At 57.4% G+C, this 16,465-nt stretch overlaps 6 protein-coding genes across 9 annotated transcripts; 4 read left to right on the forward strand and 2 right to left on the reverse strand.

The window, feature by feature from the left end:
• Positions 1–1,237: 1,237 nt before the first annotated feature.
• H310_05626 (hypothetical protein) lies at positions 1,238–3,524 on the forward strand. Its single transcript, XM_008870385.1, has 8 exons — positions 1,238–1,701; positions 1,749–1,843; positions 1,900–2,046; positions 2,097–2,435; positions 2,488–2,618; positions 2,664–2,769; positions 2,816–3,108; positions 3,162–3,524. The coding sequence occupies exons 1-8, from the start codon at positions 1,260–1,262 to the stop codon at positions 3,478–3,480; spliced, it is 1,872 nt and encodes a 623-aa protein (XP_008868607.1). The 5' UTR covers positions 1,238–1,259; the 3' UTR covers positions 3,481–3,524.
• H310_05627 (hypothetical protein) lies at positions 3,510–4,550 on the forward strand. The gene is made up of 4 exons (XM_008870386.1): positions 3,510–3,722; positions 3,769–4,010; positions 4,065–4,223; positions 4,302–4,550. Exons 1-4 carry the CDS (start codon positions 3,528–3,530, stop codon positions 4,447–4,449), a joined length of 744 nt encoding a protein of 247 aa, XP_008868608.1. The 5' UTR covers positions 3,510–3,527; the 3' UTR covers positions 4,450–4,550.
• A 44-nt stretch (positions 4,551–4,594) lies between these two features.
• On the forward strand, positions 4,595–6,052 carry H310_05628. Of its 2 annotated transcripts, XM_008870387.1 has the most exons (6): positions 4,595–4,647; positions 4,704–4,854; positions 4,933–5,025; positions 5,085–5,375; positions 5,430–5,641; positions 5,724–6,052. In XM_008870387.1, exons 1-6 carry the CDS (start codon positions 4,615–4,617, stop codon positions 5,868–5,870), a joined length of 927 nt encoding a protein of 308 aa, XP_008868609.1. In that variant the 5' UTR covers positions 4,595–4,614; the 3' UTR covers positions 5,871–6,052. The 2 variants fall into 2 exon arrangements, with proteins under 2 accessions (XP_008868609.1, XP_008868610.1); XM_008870388.1 differs by lacking the exon at positions 5,724–6,052 and having other exon boundaries at positions 5,430–5,721.
• H310_05629 (hypothetical protein) lies at positions 5,664–6,654 on the reverse strand. The gene is made up of 2 exons (XM_008870389.1): positions 6,247–6,654; positions 5,664–6,195 (listed from the first exon to the last, which is right to left on the reverse strand). The coding sequence occupies exons 1-2, from the start codon at positions 6,634–6,636 to the stop codon at positions 5,917–5,919; spliced, it is 669 nt and encodes a 222-aa protein (XP_008868611.1). The 5' UTR covers positions 6,637–6,654; the 3' UTR covers positions 5,664–5,916.
• Positions 6,655–7,353: 699 nt separating this feature from the next.
• Positions 7,354–15,542, forward strand: H310_05630 (hypothetical protein). The gene is made up of 15 exons (XM_008870390.1): positions 7,354–7,572; positions 7,641–7,901; positions 7,954–8,524; positions 8,571–8,808; positions 8,881–9,171; positions 9,228–9,510; positions 9,568–9,945; positions 10,007–10,626; positions 10,708–10,822; positions 10,879–11,272; positions 11,322–11,982; positions 12,032–12,613; positions 12,662–12,958; positions 13,020–13,278; positions 13,329–15,542. Exons 1-15 carry the CDS (start codon positions 7,417–7,419, stop codon positions 15,105–15,107), a joined length of 6,885 nt encoding a protein of 2,294 aa, XP_008868612.1. The 5' UTR covers positions 7,354–7,416; the 3' UTR covers positions 15,108–15,542.
• Positions 15,174–16,416, reverse strand: H310_05631 (hypothetical protein). 3 transcript variants are annotated; one of them, XM_008870393.1, is made up of 4 exons: positions 16,320–16,416; positions 15,851–16,261; positions 15,600–15,718; positions 15,174–15,518 (listed from the first exon to the last, which is right to left on the reverse strand). In XM_008870393.1, exons 1-4 carry the CDS (start codon positions 16,410–16,412, stop codon positions 15,497–15,499), a joined length of 645 nt encoding a protein of 214 aa, XP_008868615.1. In that variant the 5' UTR covers positions 16,413–16,416; the 3' UTR covers positions 15,174–15,496. The 3 variants fall into 3 exon arrangements, with proteins under 3 accessions (XP_008868615.1, XP_008868614.1, XP_008868613.1); XM_008870392.1 differs by having other exon boundaries at positions 15,832–16,261; XM_008870391.1 differs by having other exon boundaries at positions 15,174–15,718; positions 15,832–16,261.
• Positions 16,417–16,465: the final 49 nt, after the last annotated feature.

Consider the following 16,465-nt stretch of genomic DNA (forward strand, 5'->3'; position numbering starts at 1 on the left):
GACACTCGACGATGATCTTGTAGGTACTGGCGACGGACACCGGAGGGAAAATGAAGCTGACGAGTTGAACAATGGTTTGCTGATGTGCTAGGCACGAAGGCAGACAATGGGGGAATGACGTTGGAGCGAGGACTAGCGGAGAATGCAATAAGCGGGCGCAGGTGCTTGAAGTGGCTAGATGGCACTATGCTAACGCCATCCCAACGTCACCACACTGTCCTTCCATACCTGGGCCTTGACTGCCCACGGGAGGCGATGTCCCAAACCAAGCCATACAATGCACACCAAAAAGGCCTCCATCGTCAATTCGCGGGGTCATTCTTTAATTGCTGTTGCGCTCGCCACGGCCAAATGTCGTTACGATCGTGACGATTGTGGCGGCGATCGATAGCATTAGCATGGTGCCATCTAGCCACTTCAAGCACCTGCGCCCGCTTATTGCATTCTCCGCTAGTCCTCGCTCCAACGTCATTCCCCCATTGTCTGCCTTCGTGCATAGCACATCAGCAAACCATTGTTCAACTCGTCAGCTTCATTTTCCCTCCGGTGTCCGTCGCCAGTACCTACAAGATCATCGTAAAGTTTTCGAACGGCGACAAGCTGCCCGGTACGTCTGGCATCGACCACGAGGGCCCGTCCAGGGTGGTCCGATCAACGCGCTCGGTCTTGCTTCGGTCGGCGGGGGGAGGGCAAGTGGACCCCTGTACTGTGCAAGGCTGACTCTGACATCGACGGACGCCTCCAACGGCAAAGGACGATCCTTGCTGCACGTGGACCGTGGGCACCATGATGGTGTCTGGTGATAAAACCACGGCCCCAAGTACGCCTGACAAGCTTTGTCCAGATCAGCACCAGGCCCTTCAGGGAAAGGAAACACCACCGCCGTGGTGTCGCGGACTAGAAGGCGGAAGCCGCCGTGACGACACCAATTACAGCCACGACCACGGCCCCTAAGGTCTCAAATGCTGCGTCGACCTCGTCGGCGGTGACTGTCGCCGCCACTGCATTTGTCGCCGTTCGGCACAATGCCCTGCTTCAACTTATTCACCGAGTGGTCGATTGGTGTTATGATGGCGAGCAACATAATATGCGCTCGGGTTGGCATGAATCACCCCAGCAGTTTGAGTTGATCGAGTGTTGGGCTGCGCACTCTCCGTCGTCGCTGCGCTGCCAGTGACACGACTGGAAATTGTGCTGTTACAGGTTGCTCGATTCAGTCGATGGTGGAGGTCTGAAACCGACTCTCTCCTTTCACCAGGATGTTGTGGTGGATGGCCATGTTGGCCGCGGTGGCCATGGGGTGCGTACTTGGAGTCACCGCGACGCTTTGCCTTGGCTACGACCCCGTCTTCCGCACGGCCTTGAAATTGGCGAAATGTCGTCGTGCACACCTCCATTTCAAACGATGTGTTCGGCTCGAGCATGCCTCACAATGGCGGGCGTTGGCCGCTCTTTCCCGAAGTATAGCTTCCCGGCCACTCACGTTGGACGAGTGGACACAGCTAAAAGTCATCCTCGCGGATCCAGTTGCACGAGCCATGGCCACGCAAAAACTGCAGCACAGCAGCCAGGTCGACTTGGCGTTGCTCGACGCACTTGCTGGCACCACGAAGCTGCTCCTGGCTTCTTGCGAAGTTACGCACTTGATGAACTGCTTATGCCGTCCGGACAACATGCAGCGGCTTGAACATGCCATTCAAGGTAGAGATCCACCAACCCATGGAGAGGCTGCCCAACGACTAGCGTAGGCATCGATCTGCATGGCGAAACCCCAAAGTCGGCCTTCACCGAGCTTGCCGAGGCCTATGCAGCGCTGGGCAAAACGCCACGCGTGATCATGCAAGTAAGTTGCCAGAAGATTTCATGAACGTCCACTGACGAGCATTCCGCGCCCTCCAGTCCATTTCAGCCATCGTTCGCGCTCACGTAACTATGCCCTTGGACCTTGTTGTACAAGTGACAAGCTGTCTGTTTTCTCCGTCGGTTTACTTGAGCGTATCGACGCTTCAGGCTTGGTTACATCCCCGACACAACTTGTGTCAGTTGGTCTGTTCACCTCTAGCGCTCCATCTCTTACACGAACGGCCTACGGTTAGATGTTGCAACACAGCAATGCTGTCGACGACACGGAAGCGGAGCGGTTGCATGGAGTGGCCGAGGCCGGTTCCCTTGCCTTTGCCTCGGCTCCATCGCACACAACGACTTCAGTCGATGTTTCGTGGCTCAATCTCGTCCTGGGTCGCTGGTTCGACGAGTACGGGACCCATTCCGAGCTGCTGGCGACTTTGGCGTGGAAGTTGGAGCGCATGGTGCAAGCCAAGGCTGTCGATGTCAAAGTCATCGACAGCGTCAGCATCACGAACCTAGTCCTTGGCTCGCATCCACCGCGGGTGTCCGACCTAGCTCTTCATCCCACCCTGCAGCCGCACGAGTTGGTACGTGCCGTACGGTCCGCTGTCCTGGCCACAAAGTCGACTTCGTTCCTAGTGCGCTTCTGCCAACATCGAGTACGATGGACACGGCACTATCGATGTGCAAACGCGGGTGACCCTGTCCAGCCTTGTGCATCACCAAACTACGCTATCCCTTCGACTTCACGTCGGGGGGTTCAAGTGCCGGTACGACATGTCCCCCCTACGCATCGAGCGAACTCCTGCGTGTAGAGTTCGTCTGTTTGTTCCCGAGCCATCTCGAGACCCAGGGTTCGGCTGGGTTGCGTTTGACCGTACCCCGACATTCCATCTATCCGTCACGAGTTGTCCACCACAAGTACACAAACCGCGAGCATCTTTCGACACCAACGAGCCGTGGTTAGGTCGAGCCGTTGCCGCAGCTGGGAGCATTGCTGAGCGCCGAGCTTGAGGAGGCCCTTGCTGCCCACATGGTTCTCCCAGTATGGGCACGCGTGAGCCTGCCGTGGGATATGAATTTTCCACTCGACGTGGTCATGTCATCCAACCGTCGGTCGAACAAGTCGAATGGGGCGCCAAATTTGGCCGCTGCCGCGGGCGGGTTCATGGGCGAGGTTGTGGGAGGCGCGATGGGAGGCCGTCTGGGGGGGCACGTGGCGCGAGGTGTTGGGGAAGCCGTCGGTGAGCACTTGGCAAAGTCAGTGACCGAGCACCACATGTCATCCTGTGGTGTGACGACACTCTGCCTAGGTATGCCACCGAACTCATTGTGCCTATTGTCCGGGACGCCATCGCCTCGGCCAAGCACATGACTCATCGAGGTGACACCACCGTTGTGAGCAGCCAGAGCGTGGATGACCTGGTTCACCTGGCGAAACACAGCAAACACCATATCGATGGTGCCGTGGAGGGCGTGCCATCTCCACAGGTAGACGCAACGAAGGGTGTGGTCAACTCTTGCCTACCTGCCGAAAGCGCTGCAAAAGATGCCGCCGTCGTGAGTCCCAAAACCTCGGGGGTCGATGTGGCCCTGTTGGTGTCGCTGGCGAAAGCCAAGAAATCGAATTAGCTCAAATGCAACATGAAACTGTCTTGGTACTGCCGTTAGATCCAAACATGCCGTTTGTGGCGTGGACGCCCGCCGCGTCGCCGCTCTTCGCGCGGCCCAAGGCAGCTACACCAACGTTGGGCGTAAACTATTTAGAAGCCAGTCGAAAGGAGATTGAGGTCGTTGTCGACACGTCCAACAATGCGCGGCTCACGATCGCCCAAGACATGGGGCTTGGTGTCGGCGGAGTCCTCTGGAATTGTGTAAGTGGACAAGTGGATCGATGTCCTAGTTTTGACCACAGCACAGGGACGCGCGCTGGTCCAGACCTTGTCGCGGCATCCCGAACTCGTCCTTGGTCAGGATGTACTTGAAATGGGATGCGGCAGCGGCGCGGCCAGCTTGGCAGCGGCCTTCTTCAAGCCTCGGTCGCTATTGTTGACGGACCTCAACTCGATCCTCCCGCTGGCACGTTTGAATACCCAACGAGCGGTTCAAGACCATCCGGCCGTGTTTGCCTCGCTCGACGTGGGGGTGCGCGAATTCAAATGGTACAGGCTTCCGCATACCCATCACCTGTCTCACTCGTGGCTTGCTTCGCGCAGGGGGGCTGCGCCACCGAGCCAAAAGCATTCCTTTGGCCTCGTTCTGTGCGCCGATTGTTTGTACGAGCCATCTGTGTTTGGCGATTTTGTCCAATCTCTCATTGATATGACCACGAGCGGCAGCCGAGTGCTCTTAGCGTACAAGCAACGAATTCCCGAGTACGCAGCTACAACAAGTCTACAATCATCTCGAAGATAAGGCTGTCCTACTAACGTCGTGTATGCGGCCCCGTCTAGACGCGAAGAACAGGTCTTCCTTGGCCTGGCCAAGCTCTTTTCGATCCAACTGTACTCGACAGACGCCATGACGGGACTCAACTTTGACAACGACAATGTGTTTGTGTTCATGCTCACAAGGCGGAGCGGTGCTCGCGACCAGGTCTAAGCCGCGTGAACGTCGCTTGATCAGCGCTCGAGTTTCCCGCCACAACAGAGAGCTTGTGCCGCATTGAAAGTTGAAAAGCAATTTTAATGCATAAATGAACGAAATTATATAATATTGAATAGATGCTTCGGGATACACCGAAGCTCACGAAGAAATTGCAACAACATGGCGGAGAAAGCAGGACGAAGGTTTGCGGGGGTACCGCACCATCCTCTGGCGCCAGACACGGACCCAATTGATGCACGAGCATGTAGGTTGAGCTGGGAGGCACGACGTGGGCAATTGCAATCGCGCACGACAATCCTTTGAATATCGTGGCACGGACTCGCATCGACACCACGACTCCCGACGAAACGATTGCCAAGGCGTTCGCCTGGCTCGATATGCAAGAGTTTGATTCGATCGGTGCGTCTGTGTAACAGCGCGGGATGTTTGCTGTGCACCGCGCACTTGATCTGCAGTCAACGTGACGGCGACTTGTAGGCATCGCGTCATTTGGTCCTGTGGATCTCAACCCTACGAGCAACACCTACGGCTGCATCACGACAACCCCCAAGCCACACTGGGCTAACACGAGTTCGTAGAGGTTTCGACACATTTGAGATGAGTACCTCACACCGTACATGAATGCCTAGACATCGTGGGCAAGTTTCGGGCTAAGTATAGTGGCGTCCCCATCAACTTTGAGACCGATGTCAACGCGCCGGCGCTGTTTGAAGCTTCCTTTGGTGGCCACGGCCCTGGCGTATCAAGTGTGTGCTACATTACTGTTGGCACAGGCATCGGTGTTGGTGTGTGCATTGATGGCAAGGCTGTCCATGGCAACATGCACCCGGAAGCCGGGCATATGTATGTGCCGTTGGCAACCGCGGACATCGCTACCAACTTCCAAGGCTTGTGTCCATTCCACTCGTCCTGTGCCGAAGGTACCATGAACAAGCCGTTCTTTGCTTCTGGTTGATGCTTCCATCCACATGCAGGGATGGCGGCGTCAGGCGCCATCGCTGCCCGCACCAAAGTCGAACGCACCGCATTGCACGAGATTCCCGACTCGGATCCGGTGTGGGACGTCGTCGCCCACTACCTCGCCCACGTTTGTGTGAACTTGACGCTTACCGTGTCGCCCCACGTGATTGTGCTGGGCGGCGGCGTGTCCAAGCGCCAGGGCCTGCTTGCCAAGATCCACGCCAAGGTAAAATATCGAGAGATGAGGGGGGAGGCACAAGCAAGTTGCGGATCATTCCAACAAGTTTGATTCTGATGGTTGGATGTAGTTTGCCACCTACTTGAATGGCTACGTGTCGACGCCACCGTTGGCGACTTTCATCAAGCTGTCGTTCCACCAAGATATTGGCCTTGTCAGCTCGCTGGAGCTTGCCCGACTGGTTCATCCAACTGAGACCGTCGCGGAGCACGACTAACAAGCCAAATAAACATGGGGAAAGGTACCAGCCGGGGGTCGGTCCATCAAGCGAGGGGCCGGAGAGAGTGGTGGGGCAGTGGCTGGTGAATCAAGTTGGTGGTGGGGATGGACTTGGCTAAGTAATTCGTCACGATCGTTCGGGTTTGACTGTCTACGCCCATTGATTTCATGTCCCGAGAAAACGTCGCGACTGTCGCCGCCCCGGACACGACCAACTGAAGGCCCATTGTGGCGTACAATATCACGGTCGGGTCATGTAGTTTGGTGAAGGATTTCTTGGAGGCTGGGCCGAGGGATGGGAACGTTGCGTCGAAGAGCGCCCCCTAGATCGACGGGATGACCATCGATAGAAGAAAAAATTCAATGGGTCATACCATACGTGCTTTGGCATGCATGGAGGTGCTGTCGTCGGGCAAAGACATGCCGGAGTTGTCTCCCGCTCTGCGAGGAGGTCGTGCTGCCAACGGTCCAAGCGCGTGGGCCGAGAGGCGGAGGGAGTACGTTGGTGGTGTCGACGTAGACAAAGACACAGGTTTGATCTCTTCGATCCATCCATTTGCCACCCAGGTGTCGACGATCGATGTGGCACGTGGCCCGGTCGTCGCGGCGGATGGCAGCGGAGCTCTTCGGCCCCACCACTCTTCCAGAGACGACCGACTGACAGTCTCGCTCGCCGAAATAAGGTCTGCCTGGATCAAGCTAAGAGCGAACGCAATCTCCGCCGCGTCGTCGCGTTGCTGCGACGCCGTCGGTGCCGTTGACATTTGCTTCCGTCCCCACCGACCGTTACGGGGTCATCCGGATACATGGTTCAGCTCCCACTCCAAAGTATCCGGCTCACCATCTTTTTCAGGGGGGGGCACACAACACGACGGGCATTCGTTCGCGCTGCGGGAAGAGGATGATTGCCCTACCGTTCAGCAGCGTCCTTTGCATGAACCAACCCGCTGACGAGCAGGGCCATCTGTGACCGAGCCTGCCATACGCAACAGATATCAGTGGGAGGCAAAGGTGTATTGGATGCATGGAATCTCCAGAAAATGACATGTCGAGCCAGGAGGTCGCTCTCGATATGACCTTGACGAGCCCATGTCGATATCGTCAATGAGAGCTGCGTGCGATCGCTGACGCATCAATCTCGACGACATAAGGTGGCCATCCGTATAGATGTTGTTCGCCCCTACATCGTTCAAAGGTGTTATTCGACTCGACTCGTGGGGTTGGCATTGCGCTCGTATATCGTTGCAGCAACGCCCATGCCTTGCTTCATGGAGTACTTTGGTTGCAGCCTCGTGAAATCGTGTGGCGGAGCCTGTGAAACAAGTGTGCCACAACTCGAATTTAATCTCCACTCTTCAATTTCCTCGATTTTTTCTTGCGCAATAATTTAGAGAAAAAACACGAGTCGCAGTTTCCCATGACGATTGGATGCCGGTTTCAAGCTGGCGAAAGGGCAATGTACCGCCCGTTACAACGTGAAACGGCCACGTTTGCTGCCGACTGCGACGTCAACTTGGCGGTTGGAGAGGACGAGGAAGAGAGGCATGTGTGTGGTTGTCGCGGTGGGCCTCCTGGTGATCGGAATTGTCTTGCTGTCGTTTGGCAGTTTGAATGTCACGTTCAAAGCCCAGAGGGTGCAGCTGGCGCAGCCACAGCTTCCAACTCCTGCCGATCCCGCAGCGTACGCGGCTTTCCTGGCGGTTCGTCTGCACTTGAGTGTTGCTGTCTCTTAGGCACGCGGTTCTAACATGTCGTGCGTCGCACGTAGAGCCCCAGTCTGGGCTACCAGTTTCAAGAGCCACAGTCGACGAGCTTTTACGTGTTCAACGTCACGAACATCGAGGACGTTCTTCAAGGGGCACTGCCAGCGCTGCATCAAGTTGGGCCATATGTGTACACCGAGACGTCCGAGAAACTCAGCGTCGCAGTCTCGTCTGGTACACCTGCAACAGTGTCGTACCGCGTGCGGTCCTCCTTTCAATTTGATCCGCTTCGGTCGAACGGGTCCGAAGCAGACGTTGTCACGAGCGTAGGATCACCCTGACATTGCCCGCTTCGGCACTCTACTTTTTATCCACTAGGTCAATGTTACGTACGCCCGGACGTTGGCTAAATTGGCAGCTGCGGGTTTCTCCGAGCGGACGCTTGCCGCATCCTTTGCACACACCCAGCTCTCGTCGCTCGAGTCGTTCTTCCGTGGGCCGTTCCTTGCCCAGACAAAGCAGAACGCGTTGGGACCATACTTGAACTCGATGGACGACGCCGTGCGCAAAGCCGCGTTGCCATCGGCGCTGTCATCGTTTCGCGCCAATGTCGCGTCGCAATCGTTGCCCCAACACACGACACACCTGATAGCGCACGTTCGGCAAGCTCGCGTCCCGACAATGCTCACCTCGCTCTACGACAGCTTTCTCGTCCAGTACATACCAGCCACGCTGACTGCGCAGTACGAGTCCCTGTCTCGGCTGAGCGTCCCGCGCGTTCTGTCCAACGTAGTCAACCGGTTGACGGTCGAAGTCGTGCCGACCGTGACTCGAACGCGCAAGCGTCTGCTGCGGCAGGACGCGACGCCCGCGGTACTCTCGACGATGCTACCTCGCGTTCTTGCCAACATAGCGCCTCCTTCCATCTTGCGAAGCTACATGGAAGCGGGTGCGGTGTGGTCGCACGCGTGAAAAGTCTGATATTTGCCGTTTAGCTCGTTTTGAAGCGGTGCCTTCGATGCTGAACACGATCAAGAACGAACTCGTCCAAGCGGCCGTGTCCCAGAGGACGTCGCCAGCCGCCGCACGCCAGCAGATTTTGCTGCAGTGGAGTCTCCATTCGTTGTCCAGTTCGCCGGCGACGTGGACAAATGTTGATTCGCTCGTTGGAGGGACACCGACAGGCACGGCACGATATGGATTTGAACTCAACTCGATTCCGACGGTCGCCAAGTACGTGGGCTTCGTTATCTTCGTACCTCGACTTGTCACCGAGTGATGGGGCTTGTGTGGTGGTGTAACTAGCTCCACAGCGTCTCGGGCATTGAGCGTCGACGTCGCCGCGTTGTTGTTTAACGAGAAAGCGAACGTTGAGTTCTCGCTCCTGACGTACGACCCGGCAGACTTGACGCGAGGATTTGGACTCTGGAAGCGCGCCGTCGCGATGGACACAGACGCTATTGCAACGCTGCTTGCCGGCGTCAACAACGAAGTCGCGACGCAAAACGACTACCTGACCATGGCCCAACTCGACGGCATTCGAGAGTACATTCTGTATTGGAGCCAAAGCTCCATCCTCCAACGCGACAGGGAGCGGTAGCAAACATGATGACCAGTCAATCCTTTCGATTCACGTCTGGTCTCGTTTGCAGGTATTGGGCTCAGCAGTACGCCAAGCGAACGGCGAACAGCAACGCTGAGCCAGATGTGGACCTGGACTTGGGCACCGCTGGTATGCAAGCCGGATTTTCCGTCATTGCGATCGGCGGGACGAACCTCGGGCTGTCGGAAGCTACGATTGCAAGCCTGTGGGATGCGACCGTCGCGCCGTCATTCTTGAGTCCCCAAGGCTTTATTCAATGGTCCATGGCCATCGCTGGCGACGGCACGGCCAAAACGGCCATAGCGACTGCATTTGGACTGACCACGCCGCAAGTAAGCACGTCGCACGCAGCACCACTTGCTCAAGAGTTAAACATGCGATTTTTCTAGTTGACCCAACTCGTGGGGTGGCTCGGCGGTGTCGTCGCGAGTTCGACTCTTCAGCGACAGGCAGTTCGCCATTGGGCGCGTGGGGGCACGCCACCGTCACCATTCAACAACTTAACGCAGTTGGAGCTGTTCAACTTGGAGCCGTCCATTTCGTCGGTTGTTGAGCACGGTTTTGAACTCTCGTACGATCCCAACCTCTTGTGGCCCGATGCGTTGGCGGAAGCCCTCTGGACATCGTCGCACCCCAACGCGTTTGTGACGGCAAGTGGATTCAGCCTTTGGAAAGCTGTTACGGTCAGCCCCACTGGCTTAGCGGACATGACATCCGCGCTCAACGCGCTAGGGATGGGCACAATCTCGGAGGACCACGTCCGCCAGGTGACTTGGCGATCGATCCATGACGAGGTTTCGTGAATTCATGCTTCCATCGGTGTTGTAGGTATCGTCGTGGCTGCAAAGATGGGTCGACCATGCGCTTGTCGAGCAAGCAATCCATCAATGGTGGCGCGATCCGGCATCGTTCCCGTTCTTGCCGAGTTCAGCTCCTTTCGTGATAAATCGACCAACGCTGTCTGCTGCAGCGACCGACGCGCTGTGGGACGCTTCCAGCGACATCTCGATCATCAACCCGACGGGTTACAGGCGGTGGATGCTTTCATCGACGACGCATGCATCGCTCCTGACGTCATGGAACACACAGATCACGGTTGCGTGCTCGGGCTTGCGAGGAGGCACAAACTCAGCTCTGTTTTCAACCGTCTTGACGTCAAGTTGTGGCGCGGCGACACTCGCGGACGTCGCGGCGGTGCAAGCGTATGTCCAGCAAATGTCCCAAGATCCCCACGTGTCGACCGCGCTACTGGCTCAGTGGCGATGCGGGACGACCGAGCTGTGGGATGTTGAGCCCTACCGGAATGGATTGCAAACAGGATGGGAACTGTGTCGGAATCTGTCGACGTGCGGGCTCGCGTCCTCCAACGGCACGGTCTGCCAAGTCCCAACCGCGGCATTGCAAGTGTGGAATACCGCGTCCGCGGCATCGCTCGTGAACCCCATCACGTACGACAGACCAACAATCCAGGGCTTTACGTCCTGTTCAAGGCACTCTGACTACTCCATGCGATGACGGACTTGTTGTAGGTACCAAAACGTGTGGCTTCCGCTTCTAGCCGCGAGCACATCTGCAGCGATCACGTCGGCACAAGCTGCCGTCGCCACTGCATTTGGACAAGCGCAATGGCTTCCGTGGATGGAGGTGGGGTCCAACCGAAAGCATTATCCGTGGATTGTAACATGCTCTCGTTTGTCCAGGTCGTGTCCCAGTGGGTAACCACGTGGGTTTCAAACGAAGTGCTTGTCCGAGATGTACTGGGGCTGTGGATGGGGTCGTCCTGTGGCACCGGGACGCTGGTCGGCCTGCCGCAGACGACCGTGGCAAGTGTAGCCGATGCGTCGTGCGAGCCCGGAATCGTCGACAGCTCCAACGAAACGCTGTACATTAACACGAACTCCGGTGGCCGTCCGTCGGCGTATTTTTTGCCAGACTATAGCTTGACCAGTGCATCGGATGTCGGCACGAGCATGACAATTGAACGGACGCAAGCGGTGACCACGTGCGATCATGGAATCCGAACGACGACATCGACGTCCCGCGTGTACTCGACCACCACGTGCCTCATGGCGGACATCGATCCCGCCATGCCAGGTGGTCCCTCGTCACATCTACTGCGTCTGACATATAAGGCTGATGGTAGGCCTTCAACGCGGCTTCGAAATGAACGCGCCGACGACGACAGCCTCGATCGAGTTGGTGCAGAATCTGTGGACTCCATCAAAGCCGTATAGTTTTCTCAACCCCACCGCGCTGGATGGGTACTGGTCCAAAGCTGCGACTGCGCCCGCGAAACTCACGGCCCTCCTGGACATGATCCACGTGGACGCGCCTGGTCTGTCCCTGGATGACTTGATCACGATCAATGCGTGGTTAAAGGCGTGGCGCCACAACGAACTCATGTCGCTTTTCGTCCTGCGAGGGTGGCTCGCCCCAAACAATGCGACCATCGAAACGTTTGATCTCGATCCTCGGACACCGACCATCGACACGGGCTTTGAACTGCGGTGGGAACCAGCCATGGCCACGACGTCATATCCGACCTTGAGTCAGGCGCAGTACCTTTGGCACGACGCAAACGAGTACTCCTTCTTAGCCCCCAACACGGACAACGTCAACGTCGGCTTTGGGGCGTGGGTGCAGGCGTATACCGGCGAGATTCCGTCCTCCGAACGCCTTCTGGATGTGATGCCTCCACTGGGTCAAACCAGTCGGCGACATCAAGTCGCAAATGCCACGATCGTGGCCAACATTCAAGCCGCAACGGGACTTACAGCCGCTCAAATTCAGGCCATCGCATCGTGGTGGGCCATCTTTGAGAACTGTGTGGAATGACCGATCGTTGCTCGGTAGGTTGCTGTCATGGCCAGACCATTCGTTCCTGTGGCGGGATGTCCTTAGTCAATGGTCGACTCAAACGACGCAGTTTTCGGATTCCCCGGCGCGATGGAACGTAGCGTCCGTGGACACGACGGGAGGATCGGCCAATTTGAGTGGGTTTGAGCTACCCGTGCCTGTGCCCGCGGGAGTGTCGATCTCGATGGCGCAAGCTAGACTCCTCTGGGACATCTACACTCCATACTCGTTCTTGAATCCCAAGATGCTAGTCGTGTGGTGCTTTGCGTCTGCCTCGGTTGCGACGGGCTGTCCGCATTTGGTCGACGTGACCGGAACCGTGACCTTGGGCTCACTGCAATCGCTGGGCGCTACACTCACGGCATTCCAGTCATCCGTTTACTTAGGAAAAGCGTTCGCGGCCGCAACGCAACCACCGGGCGACCGCGCGCGAAACTTTCTGACTGTCGTGTCCGGCCTTTCCGCATCGAGCGTCGTAGCGGTCGCCAACTGGTTCACCCGGCTGCCGACTACTTCGACCGCGTATCAGTACTTGATGCTTCTGCGATGGCAACAGCCCATCTTGCCTCTCGACCCGCGGTATGGCCTCGACAGAATGTACCATGTCCTGGCATGACCCATCGTTAGATTGGTCGGCTATGAAGTCGCGTATGTGTTCAACACCACGACAAGCGTGGGCCGAAACGTTATGCCCGCTTCCATCGTCGACAACGTGGTCTGTCCTCCGCTTTCTACCGACCTCGCGCGCCGTGTATGGGACCCCAGCGACTCGTTGTCCTTCATCAACACGGCTCGCCTCTCGGCGTGGCTAGAGCCAACACCGACGATGCCAGGCTTATCTGCGTGCCAGGTGGACCAAATCCGGCAATGGTTGACATCATGGCAATCCCATCCATGGTTGCGACAGCTTGTCGAGTCCAAGTGGTGGGTTGTTTGGTCCATCCGCCCTTTGCATCGCAAGAAACTCATGTAGCGCCTTCAATAGGTTCACGTCGTGCTCGACGGTGTTGCCATGTGCGAATCTCACCGAGAGCCTCTTTGACCCGCAGCGAGGCTTTGAAGTTGGGCTTGGGCCGTCGGCCAACTTTTCGACGTGGCAATCGATCGCTCAGATCGTATGGGACCGAGATTCTCCGCTGTCGTTCTTGCATCCATCTGGGTGGAAGGTGTGGCGCACGCTGCTAACGGGCTGCGCGACATCGAACGTGACGACCGGTCAGTGTGCTGCTGCGGCAACGGCACAGGTAGCGCCACTTCATCGCTGTTGCATCGCTCATTGCGTCGAGTCCGCTAGACCTCGCCAACAGCGCTAAATTACCTCACCGCAGCAGTCCGAGGCATCGTTCGCGACAGTAAGCCCGCCGACGTTCAAGAAGCCATCTATACCATCGGGTATGTCTGGTTGCTGCAGCTTCTCGACTCGCAAGACTTCTACCGCTACTTGAATCAGCGTGTTGGTGCCCCTCCCTCCAGTGCCATCCGGGGTTTGGCGACGCAGCAATGGATCAATGGGACAGTGCTCAACTCGACTGCAGTTGCCAGCCAAGCTGATGTGCGGACGACGGACGCATGGAACGCAACAATCCAAGCAGTGGAGACAGTCGCGTTGCCCACGATGGGTGGGCCTCCGGAGCTGATGACATTTTGCAATCGACGCAGCAGCACGGAGCCGTCCTGTTCGTTGGGCACTGGCTACGTGATCGACGACGATGCAGCCTCGGCCATGCTTTCGCGATTTACCGACCAAACCAAGGTTTCTGTCCACGGGTTGACTTTCGCCCGAGGCGTCGTCGTGCTTGACGTGTTTTTGGCTCAGCCATTCGGGACGCTGGACGAGTGTGTATCGCATGCAGCATCGCTCGGCAGCATGTTTTCAACTCCGACACCAACTCCCGCGACGAACGCGACCGCCAACTCCACCAACACCACCAACTCGACCTCGATGTGCTACCAGTACTTGACGCAACAGTCGACGCCATTGGATCAGTTCGCCATCAACATCGCGCCCCTGCCAGCGGTGTCCCTGGCGCAACTCAGGGACTGGCAAGCCTACCTGTGGCATATTGCAACAAAATTGGGATACGACCGGCCGTCCGTGCTGCCTCATGGGAGCTACTTCACGCACCAATCCATACGTAGTTTGCTGTGGGCAAATCCCGCCACGGACTCTGTCGCACCGACGTCGACGCTTCCGCTTCCAAACATTGAGTTTCCAGTAGCCGAGTCCCTCGCCCAGCGAACGCCCCTCGTCGCCAACGTGACGGCCAACCAAACCACGACGACGATTTCGTTAGGTCTATCGTCCACCAAGTACGGCTGTGTGATTGCTCAAGTTGCTTCGGCCTCCACTGGCCCACGCAGTTCGATCGAGTACCAAGATCCGTCCTGTGGGTACACGGACGGGTCGGTTTTTCCGCCGGGGGCGCCATCGTCCCTGTCGTTCTTCTGGAGCTTTGGCCGGCAAGTCCTGTCGCTGTCGTTCTCCACGGTGACCACACGTTTTGGCGTCGCTCTCCGGCGATACGTGTGGCCAACAGCGTGGCTCCGCTTCAATCCGGCGCTCTATGACGACCTCCCCGTGACGCTCACCTCTCCACATCTGTACAACTTGTCGTCTCCGGCCCTTCCGTTCGCCTCGGGACTAACCCCGGACGCGCAGACGCACACGTCGGTCGTCGACGTCGAGCCGTTGACTGGCCTCGTTTTGCACAGTCGCATCAACTGGCAGGTCAATGTCCAGATTGGCCCGACGACCAAGTGGTTTCCCAACGTTACGGCATCGTTCCTGCCCGTGTTTTGGTTCCGCCGAGAGCGGGCTGCTGCCGCGTCCGCGTTTTCATCGTACATGGACCTCACGGATGCTGGGCCGTTTGCCCCGGAGAAAGTCGCGATCTGGGAAGTGGTATGGGGCGTCCTATTCGTCGGCGCCTCGGCCGTCCTCTTTCGGCGGATGCATCTCACGCGACAGCGCAGCGTGCGGCTCATTCAACCCGACCACGTCGACGGATACAGCTCAGCCAACGTCGACGCGCTCATTCACGCGACTGCTGACGACGGCAAGCGGCAGCAGTAGCCGCGTCTGCACTTCTTGGACATACACCACAACACTCCGACGGCATTGCAAGCCGTCGGACGTGGAGCTCGTTAACAAAATCGACGTTATAACAAAACACAACTCGACCACGTGTGTCTTGGCCAAAGGCTCGGTGCACTAAATGTCGAGCAAGGAAAAGTCGTTGGCGTAGGGCGTGCCAAGCGTGTACAGATTTGGATGCAGGATCGACGCGAGGATCTCGAGGCCGTCGACCAACGCGGGAGACGCTCCGCTAAAGAGCCGATTGCCGTCGAATGCCCACACGCGATGGGATCGCACCGCCGGGATATCACGCCACCCGGGTTTGGAACTCAGGGTCTCCGTTGCATCCTTGATCGTTCGCGCCAGGTCAAACCCACATGGCATGATCACGAGCACTTCAGCCCCCGCCTGCAACCACATTGCCACAAGTATTGGTCGCCTGGCATGTTGTCGATGGTGGTGGTTTGTCGGAGCCAACAAAAAACGAACCTCTGCAACGTGCGTCCAGTTGACCGCGACCGAAAACGATTCTGGCGCGGCGAGAGGGTCGTACCCACCGGCGCGATGGACGAGGTCTGGCATCCAATGGCCAGCGTTATAGATGGGATCTACACGAGATATTGATGAGTGTGTTGCGTGTGCTTTGAACGAACGCCTGGCCACAAAGCGAATGCTAGTGCAGGCCGTTCAAGGCGGCGTACGCAACAGAACGAGGGCGTACCCAACCATTCAACACACACCGTTTTCACGGGAGTACAGTCGACGAGCGCCCGTTCGACGCGGTTAACTCGCGCTCTCATCGACTCCACCATGGCAATGCCTCGCTCTTCGACGTCACAGGCAGTCGCGACCGACATGACGTCTTTGTAGAGACCTTCTAGCGTTCGTGCAGTGAGGTACACCACTCGAGGTTGGACTTGGAGCTTCTCCAGCACGGCGAGAACCATGGGTGGGCCGATCGCACACACTTCGCAGAGGTCTTGGATCAGCACGACATCGACGTCTTTGAGGAGCGACTCGTCAATCTCGTACAACGGCACCGATGCAGCGAGGTTTGTCGTGACCGCACATTCGATCTCCGCCGACGTTAGGTCGTCCGAGTTGAAAATGCACCGAATCACCTTTGGCTTGTCCTTGGCCGCAGGAGGAAACTGTGCATCCCTATGAGGCATGTCCCCACAAGGCCAAAAGGGCATCTCGCAGCCGTACCTTACACTCGAAGGACACGCACGCCACTTCGTCGCCAAGCCCAAGCTCGAAGCAGATCGTCGTGCCCGCGGGAAGGAATGACGCGATGCGCATGACAACACTGCCAGATTGGCTGGTCAGTCCTTCCGGATAATACTGGACATCGT

The sequence above is a fragment of the Aphanomyces invadans genome (assembly GCF_000520115.1).
Source record: "Aphanomyces invadans strain NJM9701 unplaced genomic scaffold supercont1.9, whole genome shotgun sequence".
NCBI classification, from domain to species: Eukaryota; Oomycota; class Saprolegniomycetes; order Saprolegniales; family Verrucalvaceae; genus Aphanomyces; species Aphanomyces invadans.

Bases quoted from the DNA above. Each gene is read 5' to 3' on its own strand.
- H310_05626 (XM_008870385.1), top strand. From the start codon at position 1,260: ATGTTGTGGTGGATGGCCATGTTGGCCGCGGTGGCCATGGGGTGCGTA. The intron at 2,047-2,096 runs GTCTGTTCACCT...GCCTACGGTTAG, and splicing joins GACACAACTTGTGTCAGTTG to ATGTTGCAACACAGCAATGC. The intron at 3,109-3,161 runs GTCAGTGACCGA...CACTCTGCCTAG, and splicing joins GTCGGTGAGCACTTGGCAAA to GTATGCCACCGAACTCATTG.
- H310_05627 (XM_008870386.1), top strand. From the start codon at position 3,528: ATGCCGTTTGTGGCGTGGACGCCCGCCGCGTCGCCGCTCTTCGCGCGG. The intron at 3,723-3,768 runs GTAAGTGGACAA...ACCACAGCACAG, and splicing joins GCGGAGTCCTCTGGAATTGT to GGACGCGCGCTGGTCCAGAC. The intron at 4,224-4,301 runs GTACGCAGCTAC...GGCCCCGTCTAG, and splicing joins TACAAGCAACGAATTCCCGA to ACGCGAAGAACAGGTCTTCC.
- H310_05628 (XM_008870387.1), top strand. From the start codon at position 4,615: ATGGCGGAGAAAGCAGGACGAAGGTTTGCGGGG. The intron at 4,648-4,703 runs GTACCGCACCAT...ACGAGCATGTAG, and splicing joins CAGGACGAAGGTTTGCGGGG to GTTGAGCTGGGAGGCACGAC. The intron at 4,855-4,932 runs GTGCGTCTGTGT...GGCGACTTGTAG, and splicing joins GCAAGAGTTTGATTCGATCG to GCATCGCGTCATTTGGTCCT.
- H310_05629 (XM_008870389.1), bottom strand. From the start codon at position 6,636: ATGTCAACGGCACCGACGGCGTCGCAGCAACGCGACGACGCGGCGGAG. The intron at 6,196-6,246 runs GTATGACCCATT...CCGTCGATCTAG, and splicing joins TGCATGCCAAAGCACGTATG to GGGGCGCTCTTCGACGCAAC.
- H310_05630 (XM_008870390.1), top strand. From the start codon at position 7,417: ATGTGTGTGGTTGTCGCGGTGGGCCTCCTGGTGATCGGAATTGTCTTG. The intron at 10,823-10,878 runs GTGGGGTCCAAC...TCGTTTGTCCAG, and splicing joins AATGGCTTCCGTGGATGGAG to GTCGTGTCCCAGTGGGTAAC. The intron at 11,273-11,321 runs GTGGTCCCTCGT...GGCTGATGGTAG, and splicing joins CATCGATCCCGCCATGCCAG to GCCTTCAACGCGGCTTCGAA.
- H310_05631 (XM_008870391.1), bottom strand. From the start codon at position 16,412: ATGCGCATCGCGTCATTCCTTCCCGCGGGCACGACGATCTGCTTCGAG. The intron at 16,262-16,319 runs GTACGGCTGCGA...AGGGATGCACAG, and splicing joins GCGTGTCCTTCGAGTGTAAG to TTTCCTCCTGCGGCCAAGGA. The intron at 15,719-15,831 runs GTACGCCCTCGT...TATCTCGTGTAG, and splicing joins GGTGTGTGTTGAATGGTTGG to ATCCCATCTATAACGCTGGC.